Here is a 15,791-nt window from a genome sequence, read left to right as displayed (position 1 = left end):
CCGGCGCCCCGGCACGCCGGGTGTCCGTGCTGGGCTGGGCATCCCCGAGGGGACGTTTGCCCTGACGGGTGCTCGGGACGTGGGGCAAGAGCTGCCCATCGCCTGGGGAGACCCACAGAGCCGCTGCTTTCACCCAAACTCCACGGCAAAAATCATGCCATGAAAAGTTATTAAGAAAAAAAAATCTGATTTTTCCCACATTCTTTAAGTTTTCTCGTGGGGGAAAAAAAAATAAAAATATATTAATTCTGCCCTCTGTTCACAGGTGGGGAGAGCTCAGTCCTGTGCCCCACGGCCCTGGAGAGAGGACGAGGTGCTTTGGGTCTCGTCCTGCACACGAGCATCATACGGAGCAAAGCGCGAGCTGCAGGGATGCAGCCCCCGGGACAAGCAGACAGGATTTGGGAAGGGAAAACCCGAAAGTGAGAGACGGAAGGTGGAGGAAAACGCAGCACATGAAGCCCTGCCTCCTGGTACCAACCTCCTGTGAATTAACGGGGTGCAAAGCACAGCTTTACCGGTTATTACATTAAGCATGCTAGCAGACATCGCTTACCCAAACTGCTCAGATTATCTAGCTTCCCCCCTATTTTCGTATTTGCATTAGCGTGACGTTATTAACACACTGTCTAGAGGAGAAATTCATGCAGCAGCTGTTAAATTCCGGGCGGACAGAGCTTTTAACAGCACAAGTTAATATGGAATCACTCCAGTTTTGAGCAACCGGCCAAGTGATGTCCTTTGCGAGGTAGATCAGATGGTTTTTGCCAAAATTCACTAGGATTTCCAGAGGACAAAACAAGAGTTTGGTCGCTAGGGATAGTTTCTGCCCAAGATATCAAGAGTTTTGATTAAAATTAGCTGAAGGCAGAGAGCGTGCAGGAGCTGCCAGGCTGCCCACAGCAAGGGACAGCCCTCGTGCAAGAGCGGTGGCGGGTTGTGCCCACGCCCAGGGCACCTGAAAGAGGAGGAGGAGCCAAAGAAGTGGAATTTAAGGAGAAAAAAAAAAGATTAAAAAAAAATAATCAGGGATTCATGCTGCAGCTTCCCATTCAGTCATTCTCTGAGGGACCCCGCCAGCGGCCGTGCATTAAGCTGCGGTGAATCCTAATCGCCGGATCCCTGGGAAGCTCAGTGACCCAAATACCGTCCCTTTAGCGAGATCACGCCATGGCTCTCGGCTCCGGCAGCTCTGATGTTTTTCCACAGCATGGGCTGGAAGGAGCACATTTTCCAGCAACTTCAGCCCCTCAAAGCCTTCCTCCCTTCCCTGGAGCGATGAGGAGCGCTTGAAAAGGAGAAAGTTATTTGTATTGTGGCTGGGGGAGAAAGGGCAATGAATTTTTGAAGCTGGTTGAATTCAGTTATTTTGCTGCTTGGTGGGTGAGAAGGAAGCCTTCTCCCAGGGACGGCTGGACCAGCGGCGAGGGCAGAGCCCAGGAGAGATGGATCCACGGCCCCAGGAGGTGGGGCTGCCCCAGGAAGGGGAACACCATCCCTCGGAGCAAAGCCTCCGTGTTCTTAGAAGCATCACTTTTAAGCACTCTTAAGTCATCAAAGCATTGCTGTGAGCCCACGGCAAGTTTGGGTATCGGAGTCATCTCAGTGACCCTCTTGGCCACCAGCAGCATCAGACGCGGGCCACAAGAAGCGTCATCGCTTCAGACCCTCTGAGCAGCTCAAGCTTCAGGCTCAGCATGGCAGACGATAGGACGAGAGGGAACGGGTTCAAGTTACGTCAGGGGAGGTTTAGATTGGATATTAGGAAACATTTTTTCACTGAAAGGGTTATTAAACATTGGAATAGGCTGCGCAGGGAGGCGGTGGATTCACCGTCCCTGGAGGTGTTTAAAAAAAGGGTAGATGGGGCACTGAGGGACATGGTTTAGAAGTGGCTTTTGTCAGGGTAGGCTAAAGGTTGGACTTGATGATCTTAAAGGTCCCTTCCAACCTCAGCAATTCTATGATTCTATGATTCTATGACTCCACATCTGCTTTGCAACAAACCAGCAGGAAGCTCGCATGAATAATTTCAATAGATGTATTTCATAAAACCTGCTTTTCACCAGCTTCCCTGGAAATACAAACCCAGCACATTTCCAGATCCTCATGTTCCCTACAAAGGGCTACGCGCGCGGTGAAAACCTTTATTCGACTCTCCCCTCAAACCAACCACGCACAGAAAACTCTACGGAAGCAGCAGCAGCATCAATCCGGCATCGACGCCGGAACCTCTCCCTGGGTGAGAAACCTCCCCGAGGAAGGAGCACCCACCGGGGTGGTGAGTGACCCCGGGGACCGGCCGGGCCACCCTTCCCCACCCCGCAGCTCCCCCGGATGCTCCCTGATCCCTTATTAGCTTTTCGAGGGGGATCAGGGAAGCGCTGCCTGAGCCACAGGGGATTTACAGGGTTTCCCAGGAAATCCTTGAGTACACACAAGTCTCCAGTGGCTGCGATTAAGAGCAAATACATTTACTGCCGCCTTTTTAAAGAAGGTCTCTCCTACTCAAGAACCAAAGAGGAGGAAATTACACAGATTTCCCTGGCCCGGGGCAGATCCCGGCTGATTTCAGTAGGAGGGAAGGTCATTGCAGGTTAACTGGTCGCCATTAGGAACCAAGTCAAACGGAACCAGCACAAGCGAGAGAGAAATGGGACAAACCCTTGGCAGGGACCCAGAAAACCCACTGCCACCGTGCGCTGCTGGCTGCCGGGTAGCGGGGGACCGGCCCCGGCTGAGAGCCCACGGGAAGGGGGAGGCAAGGGGAGGGCTCCAGGCACAGCTGGGCATCACATCTGCAACACCAGCTCTTCGAGCGGCGAGAGGTTGAACGCGAGAGGACAGATCACCGGGCAGCGCCGAGAGACAGCACTCACTGCCCCAGTCCCTTGTGCAGCTGCACAAACGATTCCCCGAGGAAATTCCCCTGTGCAGGTGGAAGGACGCTGCTACTGGAGATGTTCCTCTCCAGCAACGGGATAAAGACAGATGCCTAAAGCCCTTCTCCACCTTTTCTGCTCTCCCCAGCAGCATCCCTTCTGCCAGGATGCGCATCCAGCCTCCAGCAGGCGCAAACCGCCAGACGGGAGAGATTAAATGGCCCCATTTTGGCCAAAGCCAGCCAAGGCGGAGGAGATGGGGCAACCACACGTGTTCCCAGCAGGATCATCCCCTGGGAGGGATGGGGCACGCAACTGACCTGGCTGGAAGCTGGTCCAGGGATTCTCAGTAATATAAATCCACGGGGAAAAAAACCAAACCAAACCAAAAAAGGAAATCCATGCGTGCGAACAACAACGTTGTTTATCAAAGCATCAATTCCAGGCACTGGAAATGTCTGAACATGCTTCCGGGTCCTGCAGAGAGTAACCTGGGTGTTGTGAACACACTGTCAAGCTCCCTGGCTGCTCCTGTGAATGAAAGCAGTAGGGAAAAAGCTAAGCCAAGAGCCAGCTTTCTAGTAAACAAATTATAAAAGCTCGGCCCGTGTTCTGGCACCTTTGAGAGAAGAAGCTGTTGAGCCAGATGTGCGCCTCCAGGAAAACACCACCACGAGCCAGACCTGCTGCCCCTTCTCCCGGCCTGTGACACCTGGGAAATTCAAACAGGGAGGGGAGGGAGAGGGAGATGTGCCCTCAGCATCCTCCAGCACCTGCTAAAACAGCACGTGCATTTTTGAAACAAGCCTGGCAATACGCAGAGGATTCCTGCTTAGCCCTCGGGATTTTATTGCCTGCACATCTCCCACCCTCCTGGGTCCACAGGCTCCTTCCCCAGCAAAGCCTGGCCACAGTGGGGAGAAGGGGAAAGCAAGAAAAGCTGCAATCCACGCAGGTATTAGCCGCCGGCCTCCGTACAGTGAGCACGCTTAGCCATCCTCAGCCCCCACGCCATGCCCCTTCAGCAAACAGCACAAGTCTCTGTGCCTCAGTTTCCCCAGGAGCGATGATGCTATCACATCATCCAAAACTGGCAAACTCCACGTTCAGGGGCGCTTCGGGATCAACAAACAGTCCCAGATTTACCAGGTTACCGCCATAAAAAAATTACATCCCTTTATAGATGACCCCGTTACTCTTTTTGTTGTATTAAGCCGTGCAAATCACAAAGCAGGAGAAGAAATCGGCATTGCTTAATGCCATTTTTGCCAGCATGAAGGTCTAAATATCAGTTTCTCCTCTTGTGTGAATATAAGTACTGTTAAATTAAATATAAATACCGTTGTGGGCTGTAAGCATCCCATCTTCTGCCCAGGCAGACAGCAGCCCCCCAGCTGCCCGCGCCTGGACCCACCGAGCCCTACAGCCCCCCAAAGCACCGTACGCAGCAGCTTTCTGACAAACAATTTGCACAGATTAAAACCCCGAAGCTTCGCTGCAGAGGTATTTATCTGCGCCATAAAAGCAGTAGCCAGGCTCAAGCTTGTTAATTAAAAAGACAAAAGCCCATATAACGTCTCTGTTAAATTGGATTATGGAACACTAAAAATAAATCCATGTTTACTGGTAACAAAAAGCCCCTTTTCCCCAGCGAGGACAGGGTTTCTCTCTGTTTTAACCGGCAGAGGGGGCCGGCAGGGCTGCGCTGCCACGGCCCCGGCAAAGCCCAGCTCTCCTTCCCCAGGCTCGACCCCAGGCTTTGCTGCAGCCGCAGAAGCATTAATGGGGGCAAAAATCCAGATTTGCCTCCCCCCACCACCACCCCCAAGCTCCTGTTGGCCCAAGGATTCGCGTTTCCAGACCTCATTTCCTCCTCTGACGCAGCACCAGCTCTCAGAGCAGCATGGAAATTTTACACTGACACTTTTTGACTGATCTAGGTGCTTAATATCAGCCGGGTCCCAGGTCCGGGCTTCCCACAGCTGCTCTCCCGTTATCTCCTTGATAAATGCAGAGACATCACATTGTGCTCCGGTGTGGAACGGTAATGCTGAAGTGACAGCTTTTTTTGTAAGCCTCAGGTATTTATCTTCTTTTTTTTTTTTTCTGGCCAGCTCTAGGTTAAAGGAGATGTCTCCCGCAGACTAAAAGTGGATAGAGAAAAATTCACAGAAAACCAAAAAAACCCATAGTACAGACCAAGGCAGTCTCCTGTGTCCGGAGTTTAAAGGTAGAAAAGCTCCAAGGACGTGAAAACTGGTTCACAGTACAGAGAAACAGAGAAAATTCTGCATTTTTTTCCCTGCAGAAAACCTCCCAGCGCTTTGAAGCGCAGCAGCTCTGAGAAGCAAGGAGAGCAGCTGTGCGATGAGCTTGCCCGTTCTCTGCCCAGCCTCGGCAAGCCGGTGTCCCCGCGGGGGGGTCCCTAGGGTGATGCCACGAGCGCACAGGCAGAGCGGATACCATCGGGACCGTGAGCCAAAACAAGCCATCCCAGAGCCAGGGCGGGCTGCCTGGGGCATGCAGCCCGCTCCTCCCGCTTGCCAGCTGCCACCCTGGCACACAGCTGGCAGGAGGGCACCCACTAATGCCACACAGACAAGGGATGGTGGCACCGCTCCTGGTGACAGAGGGGCTGCTCCTCTGCTGCGTCCCTTTGTGCTGGGTAACAAAGGGACAGGCAATATCTGCACGCGGTTCCCCGCGGCACGACGCAGGCTTCACCCAGCTGCTGTCCCTGTCCCCAACTCCCCAGGGCTGGAATGGAGGTCCGGGACCTCCGTGGGGATTGGCAATGGGTCCATCACCTCCATGGGCCGCCCTGGAGGCCCAGGACCTCCGTGGGGATTGGCAATGGGCCCGTCACCTCCATGAGCCACCCTGGAGGCCCGGGACCTCCACGGGGATTAGCAATGGGTCCGTCACCTCCATGAGCCGCCCTGGAGGTCCGGGACCTCCACGGGGATTGGCAATGGGTCCGTCACCTCCATGAGCCACCCTGGAGGCCCGGGACCTCCGTGGGGATTAGCAATGGGCCCGTCACCCCCATGAGCCACCCTGGAGGCCCGGGACCTCCGTGGGGATTGGCAATGGGTCTGTCACCTCCATGGGCCGCCCTGGAGGTCCGGGACCTCCGCGGGGATTGGCAATGGGTCCGTCACCTCCATGAGCCGCCCTGGAGGCCCGGGACCTCCGCGGGGATTGGCAATGGGTCCGTCACCTCCATGGGCCGCCCTGGAGGTCCGGGACCTCCGCGGGGATTGGCAATGGGTCCGTCACCTCCATGGGCCGCCCTGGAGGTCCGGGACCTCTGCGGGGATTGGCAATGGGTCCGTCACCTCCATGGGCCGCCCTGGAGGTCCAGGACCTCCACGGGGATTGGCAATGGGTCCGTCACCTCCATGAGCCACCCTGGAGGTCCAGGACCTCCACGGGGATTGGCAATGGGTCCGTCACCTCCATGGGCCGCCCTGGAGGCCCGGGACCTCTGCGGGGATTAGCAATGGGTCCGTCACCTCCATGGGCCGCCCTGGAGGCCCGGGACCTCCACGGGGATTGGCAATGGGTCCGTCACCTCCATGGGCTGCCCTGGAGGCCCGGGACCTCCGCGGGGATTAGCAATGGGTCCGTCACCTCCATGGGCCGCCCTGGAGGTCCGGGACCTCCGCGGGGATTGGCAATGGGTCCGTCACCTCCATGGGCCGCCCTGGAGGCCCGGGACCTCCACGGGGATTGGCAATGGGTCCGTCACCTCCATGAGCCGCCCTGGAGGTCCGGGACCTCCATGGGGATTGGCAATGGGTCCGTCACCTCCATGGGCTGCCCCTGCTTTGGGTCGGTTTGTACAGGCAATGGACATCAGTGTCCCATGGGGACACAGGGGGGGCTCAGTCCCCTGCCAGCCCCCCAGGATGCCCTGCTCACACCTCTGCTCTTCTGCACAGCCTTCCCTGGCCAGCAATAAGGCAGCCCTGCCCACAGTGGGGTGAAGGACCTGCCCCACGCTCAGCCCCGCTCTGCCCCACGCCACGGGCAGCTCCAGAGCTCACACGCAGCCACCCACGGCCCCCGCAGGCAGCGCTGGCACGAGCAGCGGCCTTGGACTTCAGCTTCCCACATGTAAACAGAGACTCCCCCTTCCTGCCCGCGGCTTCCTTCAGGTGCGCAGGCAGATAACATTGTCTGGCTGGGGAAAACAAGCCGTCTCCATCCCCGATGGAAACAGAAATCCTCCTGTCGCAGTGCGAGCGATGCCACCCACCCTTCTCCTGCAACAGCTGGCCTAAGGGGCCCCTGCAGCACAGCCCTCCCCCCCACCGCCCAGCAAGATGCAGTACAGCCCCTCCTCACCCCCAGCCCCGTTTATACGACGCCAACTAAAGGAGGCACAGCTGAGATAGACCCACCTAACGATGGGGCTTGGTTTTGGCCAGCCCAGGGCCAGCCCGAAGCCCAGGGGCTCTCCGAGTACCCTTGGTGCTGGCTGCTGCGGGTGAGCTGCAGCACAAATGCCCCGGTTTATTTCTTTTATTTAATAACTGCTTCCAAAAGGTGTCCCAGCCCTGGGACGGGGGAGGCGGGGGAGAGCAGCTCTCACGCTTCGGGGCTGCAAGTGTAATATCTTAAAAAAGCACCGTGTATTTTGTCCCTTTCCCTGGGCTCTCCATGCGTTTGGATAAAGCTAAAGCATTTGGGAGACTAAACGGACCGAAGCTGAAGATGACAATTTAGGGATTGGGGGGCGGATTTTGGGATTTAGGGACTGGGTAGGGCGGAGCGGGTGCTCCTGGGGCTGCACGGCCCCATCCCGGCCCTGGGGTCAGACACGGATGTCAGAGCCACGGCTTCCCTTTCACAGGAACAGAAATGCTTCATCGCTACCAATAAAAACCTGGAAATGCCACAAAATGCACCCTGGAGCATTGGAAAGTCCAGAAGAGACGAAGGCTCCTCCACGGGTGACTTTGTGCCGTTGCTGCTGATGGTGACAAGGCTGGATTTCAGCGTTGGCATCAAGGGATGCGCAGCCCTGGGGACAACACTGCTATTCGGGCTGCAAAATGTGAGACCTCAGATTCTCCCAATTAAGCACGTTACCTGCGAAAAAAAATGTTACTACACTGTTCCTGATTTTTCTGGGATTCTTGCACAGATTTTTTAAAAATGGAGCCCAAATCTTGGCTTTCCAATAATTTCACATGTCCTTCTCTCTGTCCATACATCCCTTCGCAAGGCGCCGAGCACGAGGACAGCTTGTGGCGGGACAGCCGGTGCCGGCAGCGTGTCCAGAGAGGATGGAGCAGAAGCGTGGTCCGTGTTGGACCACAAACAGGGATGTAATCGCACGAGCTGCTTTCCTGCGGAATTGCACCGACCGAGCAGGATTGGATTTTGCTCATGATGATGGAGCTCAACCCGGGCTGGGTTATTGCTGACTCAAAATAACAGATTTTTGACATGGTCTCCTCTCCCCTTCAGCTGAATCCCAGAATGGCAGGGGTCAGAAGGGCCCTCTGGAGATCACCCAGTCCCACCCCCTGCCAGAGCAGGGTCACCCACAGCAGGTGGCACAGGAACGCCTCCAGGTGGGGTTGGGATGTCTCCAGAGACGGAGACTCCACACCTCTCTGGGCAGCCTGTGCCAGGGCTCTGCCACCCTCTAAGTCTTCCCTCGCGTTGAGATGGAATTTCCCGTGTTCCAGTTTGTGCCCATTACCCCTTGTCCTGTCGCCGGGCATCACTGAGAAGAGCCTGGCCCCATCCTCCTGACACACCCCCTTTAGCTATTGATGAGCATTGGTGAGATCCCCTCTCAGCCTGCTCTTCTCCAGGCCCCAGGGCTCCCAGCCTTTCCTCAGCACAGAGACGCTCCAGTCCCTTGGTCACCTCCGTAGCCTCCGCTGGACTCTCTCCGGGCTCTGAAGCCTGGGCTGAACCCTTCTGTTGCTATGGCTCAGGGAGCAAACCATCTCCCGCAGCCCCAGCCCCAGCACACAAGCTCTGCTTCGCCCACTCCCCAGGGATATTTACGGCACGAAACCTTCGCGGTGCTGGGGAGAGGCTGCTTCCCAGTGGCCGAGGCTCCAGAATTTGGGATCCTGCCGCAGCGTGGCGTGGGGGGACAGGCTCGGGGAGGACGGGGGAACAAAACGCAGCCGTGCTCCATCTTTCCAACCTCGGGAGCCTTGCAGAAGCGGTTGCTCATCCCCTTGATTGCCACGTAAACGCGCGAGGAACCAGCCCTTCTGACGTGCAGGCAGAGGAACATACGGCCCAGCGTACGCAAATGCATTGTCCCTCGAAGCATAAAGCAGAGGGGGTTTCTGGTGAACGTTTCTGAGCAGAACAGCGGGCAGAAATGTAAAAAAAAAAAAAATAAAAAAAAATGGCAGCAAATCAAGTCCTGAGTAGATCTGCAGTATCTAGGTTACCTTAATTATGTTCGGCTAAATATGGATGCCAATTAATTAGAGGGCTGCTGATTTCCAAAGAAAATTAGTTTACTCTTAATGAGCTAATCAGTCCCTATTTGAAAAAAAAAAAAAAAAGAAATTATTAGATTGCACGAAGGCGTGTGCAGCCACTTGACACGGAGTGCCAAGGTCTGCTCCGGCCAGGATTTATTGGGCGCGATATTGCCAGGATTTCCACCCGCGGCTGATGATCCCTTCGGAACAGGTTGCAAACGGCATCGCACTCCTTCTGCTCTTATCCCGCTGGGACGGGACTACGTTTGCCAGGAAAAAAAACCAAAGGGTAATTTGCTGGCAATACCGGTTATTAGCTTGGGATTTAGGACCGTGAGCAAGTGGTGTGTGGATGGGCATCCTCGCAGCTCGGGCTCGGTGGCCTGGGGAGGGAGGCAGGGATGGAGGCTGGAGCGCTCCGAGTGCTCAGACAAAGCTCCTGGTTTTCCGAATATTAACAGGAGTCAAGCTGTGCGCTGCAATTAAGACACTGATTATCATTTCTTCCATCTGTAGCTGATTCTATTCCAGAAATTAAAGAGAAATTCGAAAGAGATGGGAACGTTACCCGGGGAAAGTGTCTAAGAGGAACGCCAGGGCATGGGGAGACGGGGTGCGGAGGGGCTCGGAGGGGAGCACTCCTCCATCCCACCGCCCCAGCTCTGCCACCTTCCCCTCCCAGACGGAAATCCTGGATGGAAGTCCGTGATGTTCCTGTCCGACAACCACCTTCTCCCCATGCACATCGTACGTCTTCATACACGGTGTGTCTTCAAGTGACATGGAGTAGGTGCATCCTTAAGGGGAGCGAGCGCAGCTCCTCCCATGTCAGAAATACTCCTGAGAATGAGCAACTCGGAGCCCTGTGTCCCCTCCTGTAGCCCAAGAGCCGTGGGATGACGGCAGGATGCCCAGGGATGGGATGTGGGTACCAGCCTGGAGCTGCCGGTCCACACGCTGGAGCACCAGCAGGAGAGCAGCGGCATCCCTGCAACTGTGGTACCCTGCGGCAGAGCCCTGCGCTCACGTTTGGGCAGCAAAGCAGAGCAAAGGTAATATTTATTTCATGTTCAAGGTCGCTGCTGCCCGGCTTTTCCTCCGAGAGACGCATCTCTGCGTTGCACGGCTGTTTGCACACCAAGCGTGGTCCCCCAGGGGCCGCTTCTGAAGCATCGGCTGAATTTCTCGGAATGTAAAATTGCACGAGCCAGAGATGTGCGGATTCACGTGGGTACTCAGGCAAAGAGCCGGGGAAAGCCTCAGCTGTGGAAGCAAAAGCACAGCGCGGTGGGGAGAAAGGACGCGGGCTGCAAACCGGCTTGAGAGCGCAGACACAAAGAGGACTGCCAGGGCGCAGCACACGGCTCCCGGGCACTGGCTGCTCGCAGGGGGCTACGGCTTGGTGATGGGGTCTTAAAAATAAACCTTACGCGAGGTGGCATCTGCTGGAGTGCACAGAGCAAAAGCCCCTTTGGTTCTGCAATGGGAAAACCGGGTGCGCAGCCGCGGCCCCCCCCTCAGGCTGTCCGGGGCGTGAAGCTTGAGGGCTGAACATCATATGGACAAGCTCAAATAAAGGACAAGGACAGGTACCCGCTCGGCAGGACGAGGGGCTCCCCTGGGACTCCCCTGCTTCCCGGCAGCTGTGTCAGTGAAAATATGGGGGTCACAAACCCGAGCGGCCTCTGGCCCTGCGGAGGGGCAGGATGGAGCTGTGCCCAGCGCCCGCCCTGCCATCACGTGCTCGCCGAGAGATGCCAAAAACGCCGGCGCAAAGAGAAGCCTTTAACAAATGTTTCCTTTTCTTCCTGAAGAACAAACCCAATTCACTAAGGCGGCTGTAAATCCTCCCTTCCCCGCACAAGAAAACCCCAGTAAAGGACAGCAGAGGTTTCCACGCATCCCGCGGCAGGAGGGGATTCCCGGGATGGAGCGTACATCCACAGACCCGCGCTTAGGGACCGGCTCCAGATCGGAGTCACCTCCGCCGGGGCCAAACCTCTTACCTGCTCGAGGGGGATGACGAGGAAGGAGCCCCCGCCGGCGCTCTCCGTCACGATGGCGAGGAAGCGGGCATTGACGGCGCAGAAGTGGTTGTCATGGACGTTCTTGGTGATGGGGATGCCGTCGAAGCAGTGCTCCCGGCTCGCCACTTTCCCGTAGACGTTCCGAAACTTGGAGCTGCGGTACTGCGGGCGCCATGACATCTGCCAGGCAAACACAGAGGGGTTAGCCTTCCAAAAATACCCCGCCCGGCCTGTTTCCCGGTTGCTTCCCAGTTTCCAACCCGCGCTGCAATAGGGGTTGTGCCTGACGAGGCACAGCAGTATCGGCGCAGCCCAGGTCTGCAAATATAACACACTTGAAAAAATGTACCCCGGTGCAAGGTACAACTCACACAAGGCATTAAAAGGCTCTCGACTGTTGCAGAATTTAAGCTGATCTCCTTTTCAGCACGAACTGCTTATCTAGAACACACAGCGCTACTACTTCATGCGCAGATGACAAACCAATTAAGGCTTTTAATGCGATGACTTGGAAACGGATTGGCCTGGGCCACATGAAAGCAGGCATCAGGGCAGAATAAGAGCACTTAGGCAGGGAGTGAGCATCGGGGAGCCGGTACACCCTGTGTTCAGCTCTCTCAGCTTCTTTCGCGTGGATCTCCCCGCGTGGGGTAACCCGCAGCGTCGCGGGAGCACGTGCTGCAGGCCGGCTGCCATTGCTCCCAACAGCGAGCGAGGTGCTCCCAGGGATCCCACCAGCTGATCCCGGCGGACCAGGGATCCCAAGGACCCACCAGCTCGTCCTGCTTCCCCATAGCAAGTCCGAGCGCCACAGCTGCATGCGCAGAGGTGAGCACCCTTCTGCTTGTCCTCGCTACTTTGCTTTTTCTAAGTGGGGAAAAAAAAAAAAAAAAAGAAAAAGACTGGTTTTTTTCATTTTGGTCTTCTTTTGAACAATCCTTATGGTAGCGCAAGTGTTCATGATAAAATCTATAAAGATTTAAGGCACACGGAGTGTGCAGAACAGCATAAGCGTTTAAGCCACCTTAGAGGAAGATAAGTACTCCACTCTATCCAAACACATGGTAATTGCCTGAGGACTTGTCGCCGCTCACGTCTCCGTAACCAGCATCTATTGACAAAAGCCTGTAAGTGCGTACTTAAACCCTGGGTCATCTGCTGAGAGCATCTCTCAGCGTGGGGCAACACCAGAGAAACGCGCCGGTGGCTGCTCCGACCCTACATAACTCCGGCTGAGGCCATGCTTCGCCCCAAACTCAACGCCCACGCACAGCGTTGGGAGCACGGCGTGTTTGAGCAGCAGCTCCTGAATCCGAAAGGGGAATTTCGGACTTTCAGACTGGAACTTCAGCTTTAAGACTGGAAACAGTAGGTAGTGTTCCCATCTCTTATGAGCGAGCCCAACGGCAGGATTAACTCCTGGCTGTGGGGCAAAAGGCAGCGAGGAGCAGCAGAAGGTGACAGCCTGCACTGTGCCTTGTAGGGCTGATGTCCAGGGACACGTCACAGTGACCTCGTGTGAGCAGAGCCCCGCTGAAGCCGATATTCCTCCCAGCATCTGATGCCTTGCCCCCAGGAAACCTGCCCGTAGGCAAAGTCCTGAGCAAGGGGTCAGCCTATTCTCCCAAGGAACAGGTGATAGGACAAGAGGAAACGGCCTCAAGTTGCGCAAGGGAAGGGTTAGATTGGATATTAGGAAAGCTTTCTTCACTGAAAAGCTTATCAAACATTGGCCCAGGCTGCCCAGGGCAGTGGTGGAGTCACCATCCCTGGAGGAATTTAAAAGCCGGGCAGACGTGGTGCTGAGGGACATGGTGGTGCGCTTGGCAGCACTGGGTTGATGGTTGGACTCAATGACCTGAAAGGTCCCTTCCAACCCAGGCAGTTCTATGATTCCACGATCCCGCTGGGCTGCCTTGACCCCGTTAATCACACCAAAATCCCCGCTCTATTTTCATAGAATCATAGAATCACAGAATGGTTCAGGTTGGAGGGACCTTAAAGATCATCTAGTTCCAACCCAGGGCAGGGACACCTCCCACTGGGGATTTTCCATCCCCCCAGCCGCACACACTGCCAGCATCCTTCCGAGGACGCCCGGCAGCACCAGGGCTGCATGTTTGACGCGGAGGCGATGCTGTCGGCAGTCCCCAGGCTGCAAAGAAGGAAAAAAGGACACAGATTCTGGAGGATTTAACCCAAAACGAGAGCAGAGAGGCATTTTTGGCTGGAAAGGCTTCTGCTCTGAAAAAATGCAGACTCACGTCCAACAACGCGCTGTGAATCTTTGCCAAACCTACCCAAGCGGTCGGAGTCAGGCAGGGCAAGGAAAAACATCCCGACCGCAGCTTGAGGAGTGGCTTTCAAGAGTCTCACTAAGTCTTACATTTTCCTTTGTCTCAACAGATGAGTTCTCATATTGAAATTAATTCCTTTACAATATTAAGAAAAGCACAAAAATGCATTTCCATATTTTTTTAAGCTCTTGATTTGCTCCACGATCCTGGCACTTTGACTGTGCCCCTCTGCTCCAGACCTATTGAAAAACAAAGCCCCAGATTCTACAGAAAGAGCCTTTTGCTGAATCCTTCTCCCACTAAACTTTTCAGGTGCCTCGTAGCATACCCCCATGCAGGAGAAAACCCACGGACTCCCCTGAGGAAACCCCTCCTGCCACGCAGGGGGTAGCAGAAAAGGGGGCTCCCAATATTTGCTCCATCCAGAAATTCAACTTGAACAAGTTGCTGCCAAAGAAATCGCCAGCACAAACGAGCTCCGCACATCCCGGAGATGTGTTTTTACCCTTAACGCGGGTCCTCGTGGGTGTGCTATGGATGCTCCCTACCCGCCGCGGTCCCCAGGACCTCAGCGCTTTTACATCTCTCTTTTTCCCCAGCTCTCCCTGTTTTATTCTTTCACCGAAAACTGGGCAAGCCCCCATGCAGCCCCCCCCCACGCCGGGAGGAAGCAATAAGCTCAAGTGCCTGTTTCGCTGGAGAAATCCAGAGTTTCTTTCCTTTAACCTCAGCCCGTATTTCCTGTAAGCAGCGTCCCATCACCCTGGGGATGCAGACAGCCCCGAAACGCCGGCAAAATCCCTGGCAAGGGGCTTGGGGCTGCCCAGAGCTGACATTGTGTGGTGGGTGGCTCCCAGCCAGGTCCTTTCCTGCAGATTTCTGGTTTTGTCAGCCAGTGGAGGCTTTCCCGCGCCAAAAATAGCTTCCGTGACCCATGGGAGAGCTGGGAGCGCTCACGGGGGTCCCAGCCCCGCCGGCTGCAGGGAGCATCAGCCTTCGGATGGAGAGGGTGTTGCGGTGCGGCAGGAGCGGGGAAAAGCAGCTGACGGGACACTTACACATCAACGTTGGTTTTGGTTTGAAAAAGAAAAAGTTCAGCATCCTTTGCCCCTTCGCCTGGCTCCGAAGCCGGCTGCTCCTGCTGGCAGTTTGTCCCGTCGCCGGAGCAAAGCGCCCAAGAGGTGGGCGGGCAGGCAAAGTCCACCGTCAAAACATCATCATCTGCATGTCTGGTTCTTCAGCAGATGGCTTTGGCAGAGGCCGCGCTCTCCCGCTGGAAAGCGTCCCAGGGAAAGCGGGGTCTTGCTCCGCCGTGCTGTTCACACCTCCGGGTTTGGCACGTGGAGGTGCTGCCGGCTCCGGCGGGATCTGCACACCCTGGGCTGCCACGCTTCACCCAAACCCCTTTCCCCGTGGAGCCTGCTGGGCTGCAGGAGGCATCGCCTGCAAATAAAAGCCTAGAAATATTTTCCGGCCAAGAAAATATCACTGGTTTCCCATTGCGTTATCCCATTGGGGTGTTTTTGTGACCGATGTTTCCGTTCCCCGGACTCATGAAAACTTTGAGTTTCCAGGCAGATGCCAGCTTTATTTTTCCATTTAGTTTTATCATTTGCTCCTCCATTCATTTTTCCCCACTACATATACTTAAACCTTCTCTTTGAAGCTAGTGTTATCTCATGGGGCTTCCAAGCATCCAGGGGATGGAGGAAGGGGCAGGAGCCCTTTGGTTTCCGCTGGCAGCCCATGGTGGCCATAGCACTGAGCCCATGGCAGGGACACCAGGGACACCTGGGTCCAATGTGGAAAGATTTCCCTGGCACCCAGCTGCTCCCGAAGGATGTGAAGGAGAAGAGCGCAAGCCCACATGCAAGGCCACCAAGCCACCTTAAGGATGCCAAGAAGAAGAAAGTCAATGAAAAACCAACGTGCAAAGGGTCGACAGGTTGCACGTGGGAAGTCTTCCCAGCAAAATCCACGGTTTCACAAGAAACACCACTTCTATGATGGGAAACAGTTGAAAACAAATCAAAATTTCTAGCCAGGAGGATGAATATCTCTTATCCCGCAGGCTCCGCAACCCAGGACAGAGGTATAGTTTCAAATGGGAAATAGTTT

General features: G+C 55.4%; 2 protein-coding genes across 4 annotated transcripts in view; one reads left to right on the top strand and one right to left on the bottom strand.

Annotated features, from left to right (window-relative positions):
* Window positions 1-15,791, top strand: part of CLN6 (CLN6 transmembrane ER protein) — a 157,897-nt gene that overhangs the window by 19,313 nt on the left and 122,793 nt on the right. The gene's annotated exons all lie outside the window — the stretch shown is intronic.
* CORO2B (coronin 2B) overlaps window positions 1-15,791 on the bottom strand; it is a 48,645-nt gene that overhangs the window by 13,391 nt on the left and 19,463 nt on the right. For all 3 annotated transcript variants that reach the window (XM_063346064.1, XM_063346065.1, XM_063346066.1), the window contains one exon: window positions 11,356-11,556. In XM_063346064.1, the coding sequence (XP_063202134.1) occupies window positions 11,356-11,556 (201 nt within the window). The remainder of the gene's footprint in view (window positions 1-11,355; window positions 11,557-15,791) is intronic.

This window comes from Chroicocephalus ridibundus, chromosome 9 (assembly GCF_963924245.1).
Source record: "Chroicocephalus ridibundus chromosome 9, bChrRid1.1, whole genome shotgun sequence".
In the NCBI taxonomy this organism is placed as follows: domain Eukaryota; kingdom Metazoa; phylum Chordata; class Aves; order Charadriiformes; family Laridae; genus Chroicocephalus; species Chroicocephalus ridibundus.
The sequence above is the reverse complement of the archived record's forward strand: the minus strand, read 5'-3'. Positions and strand labels throughout refer to the sequence as shown.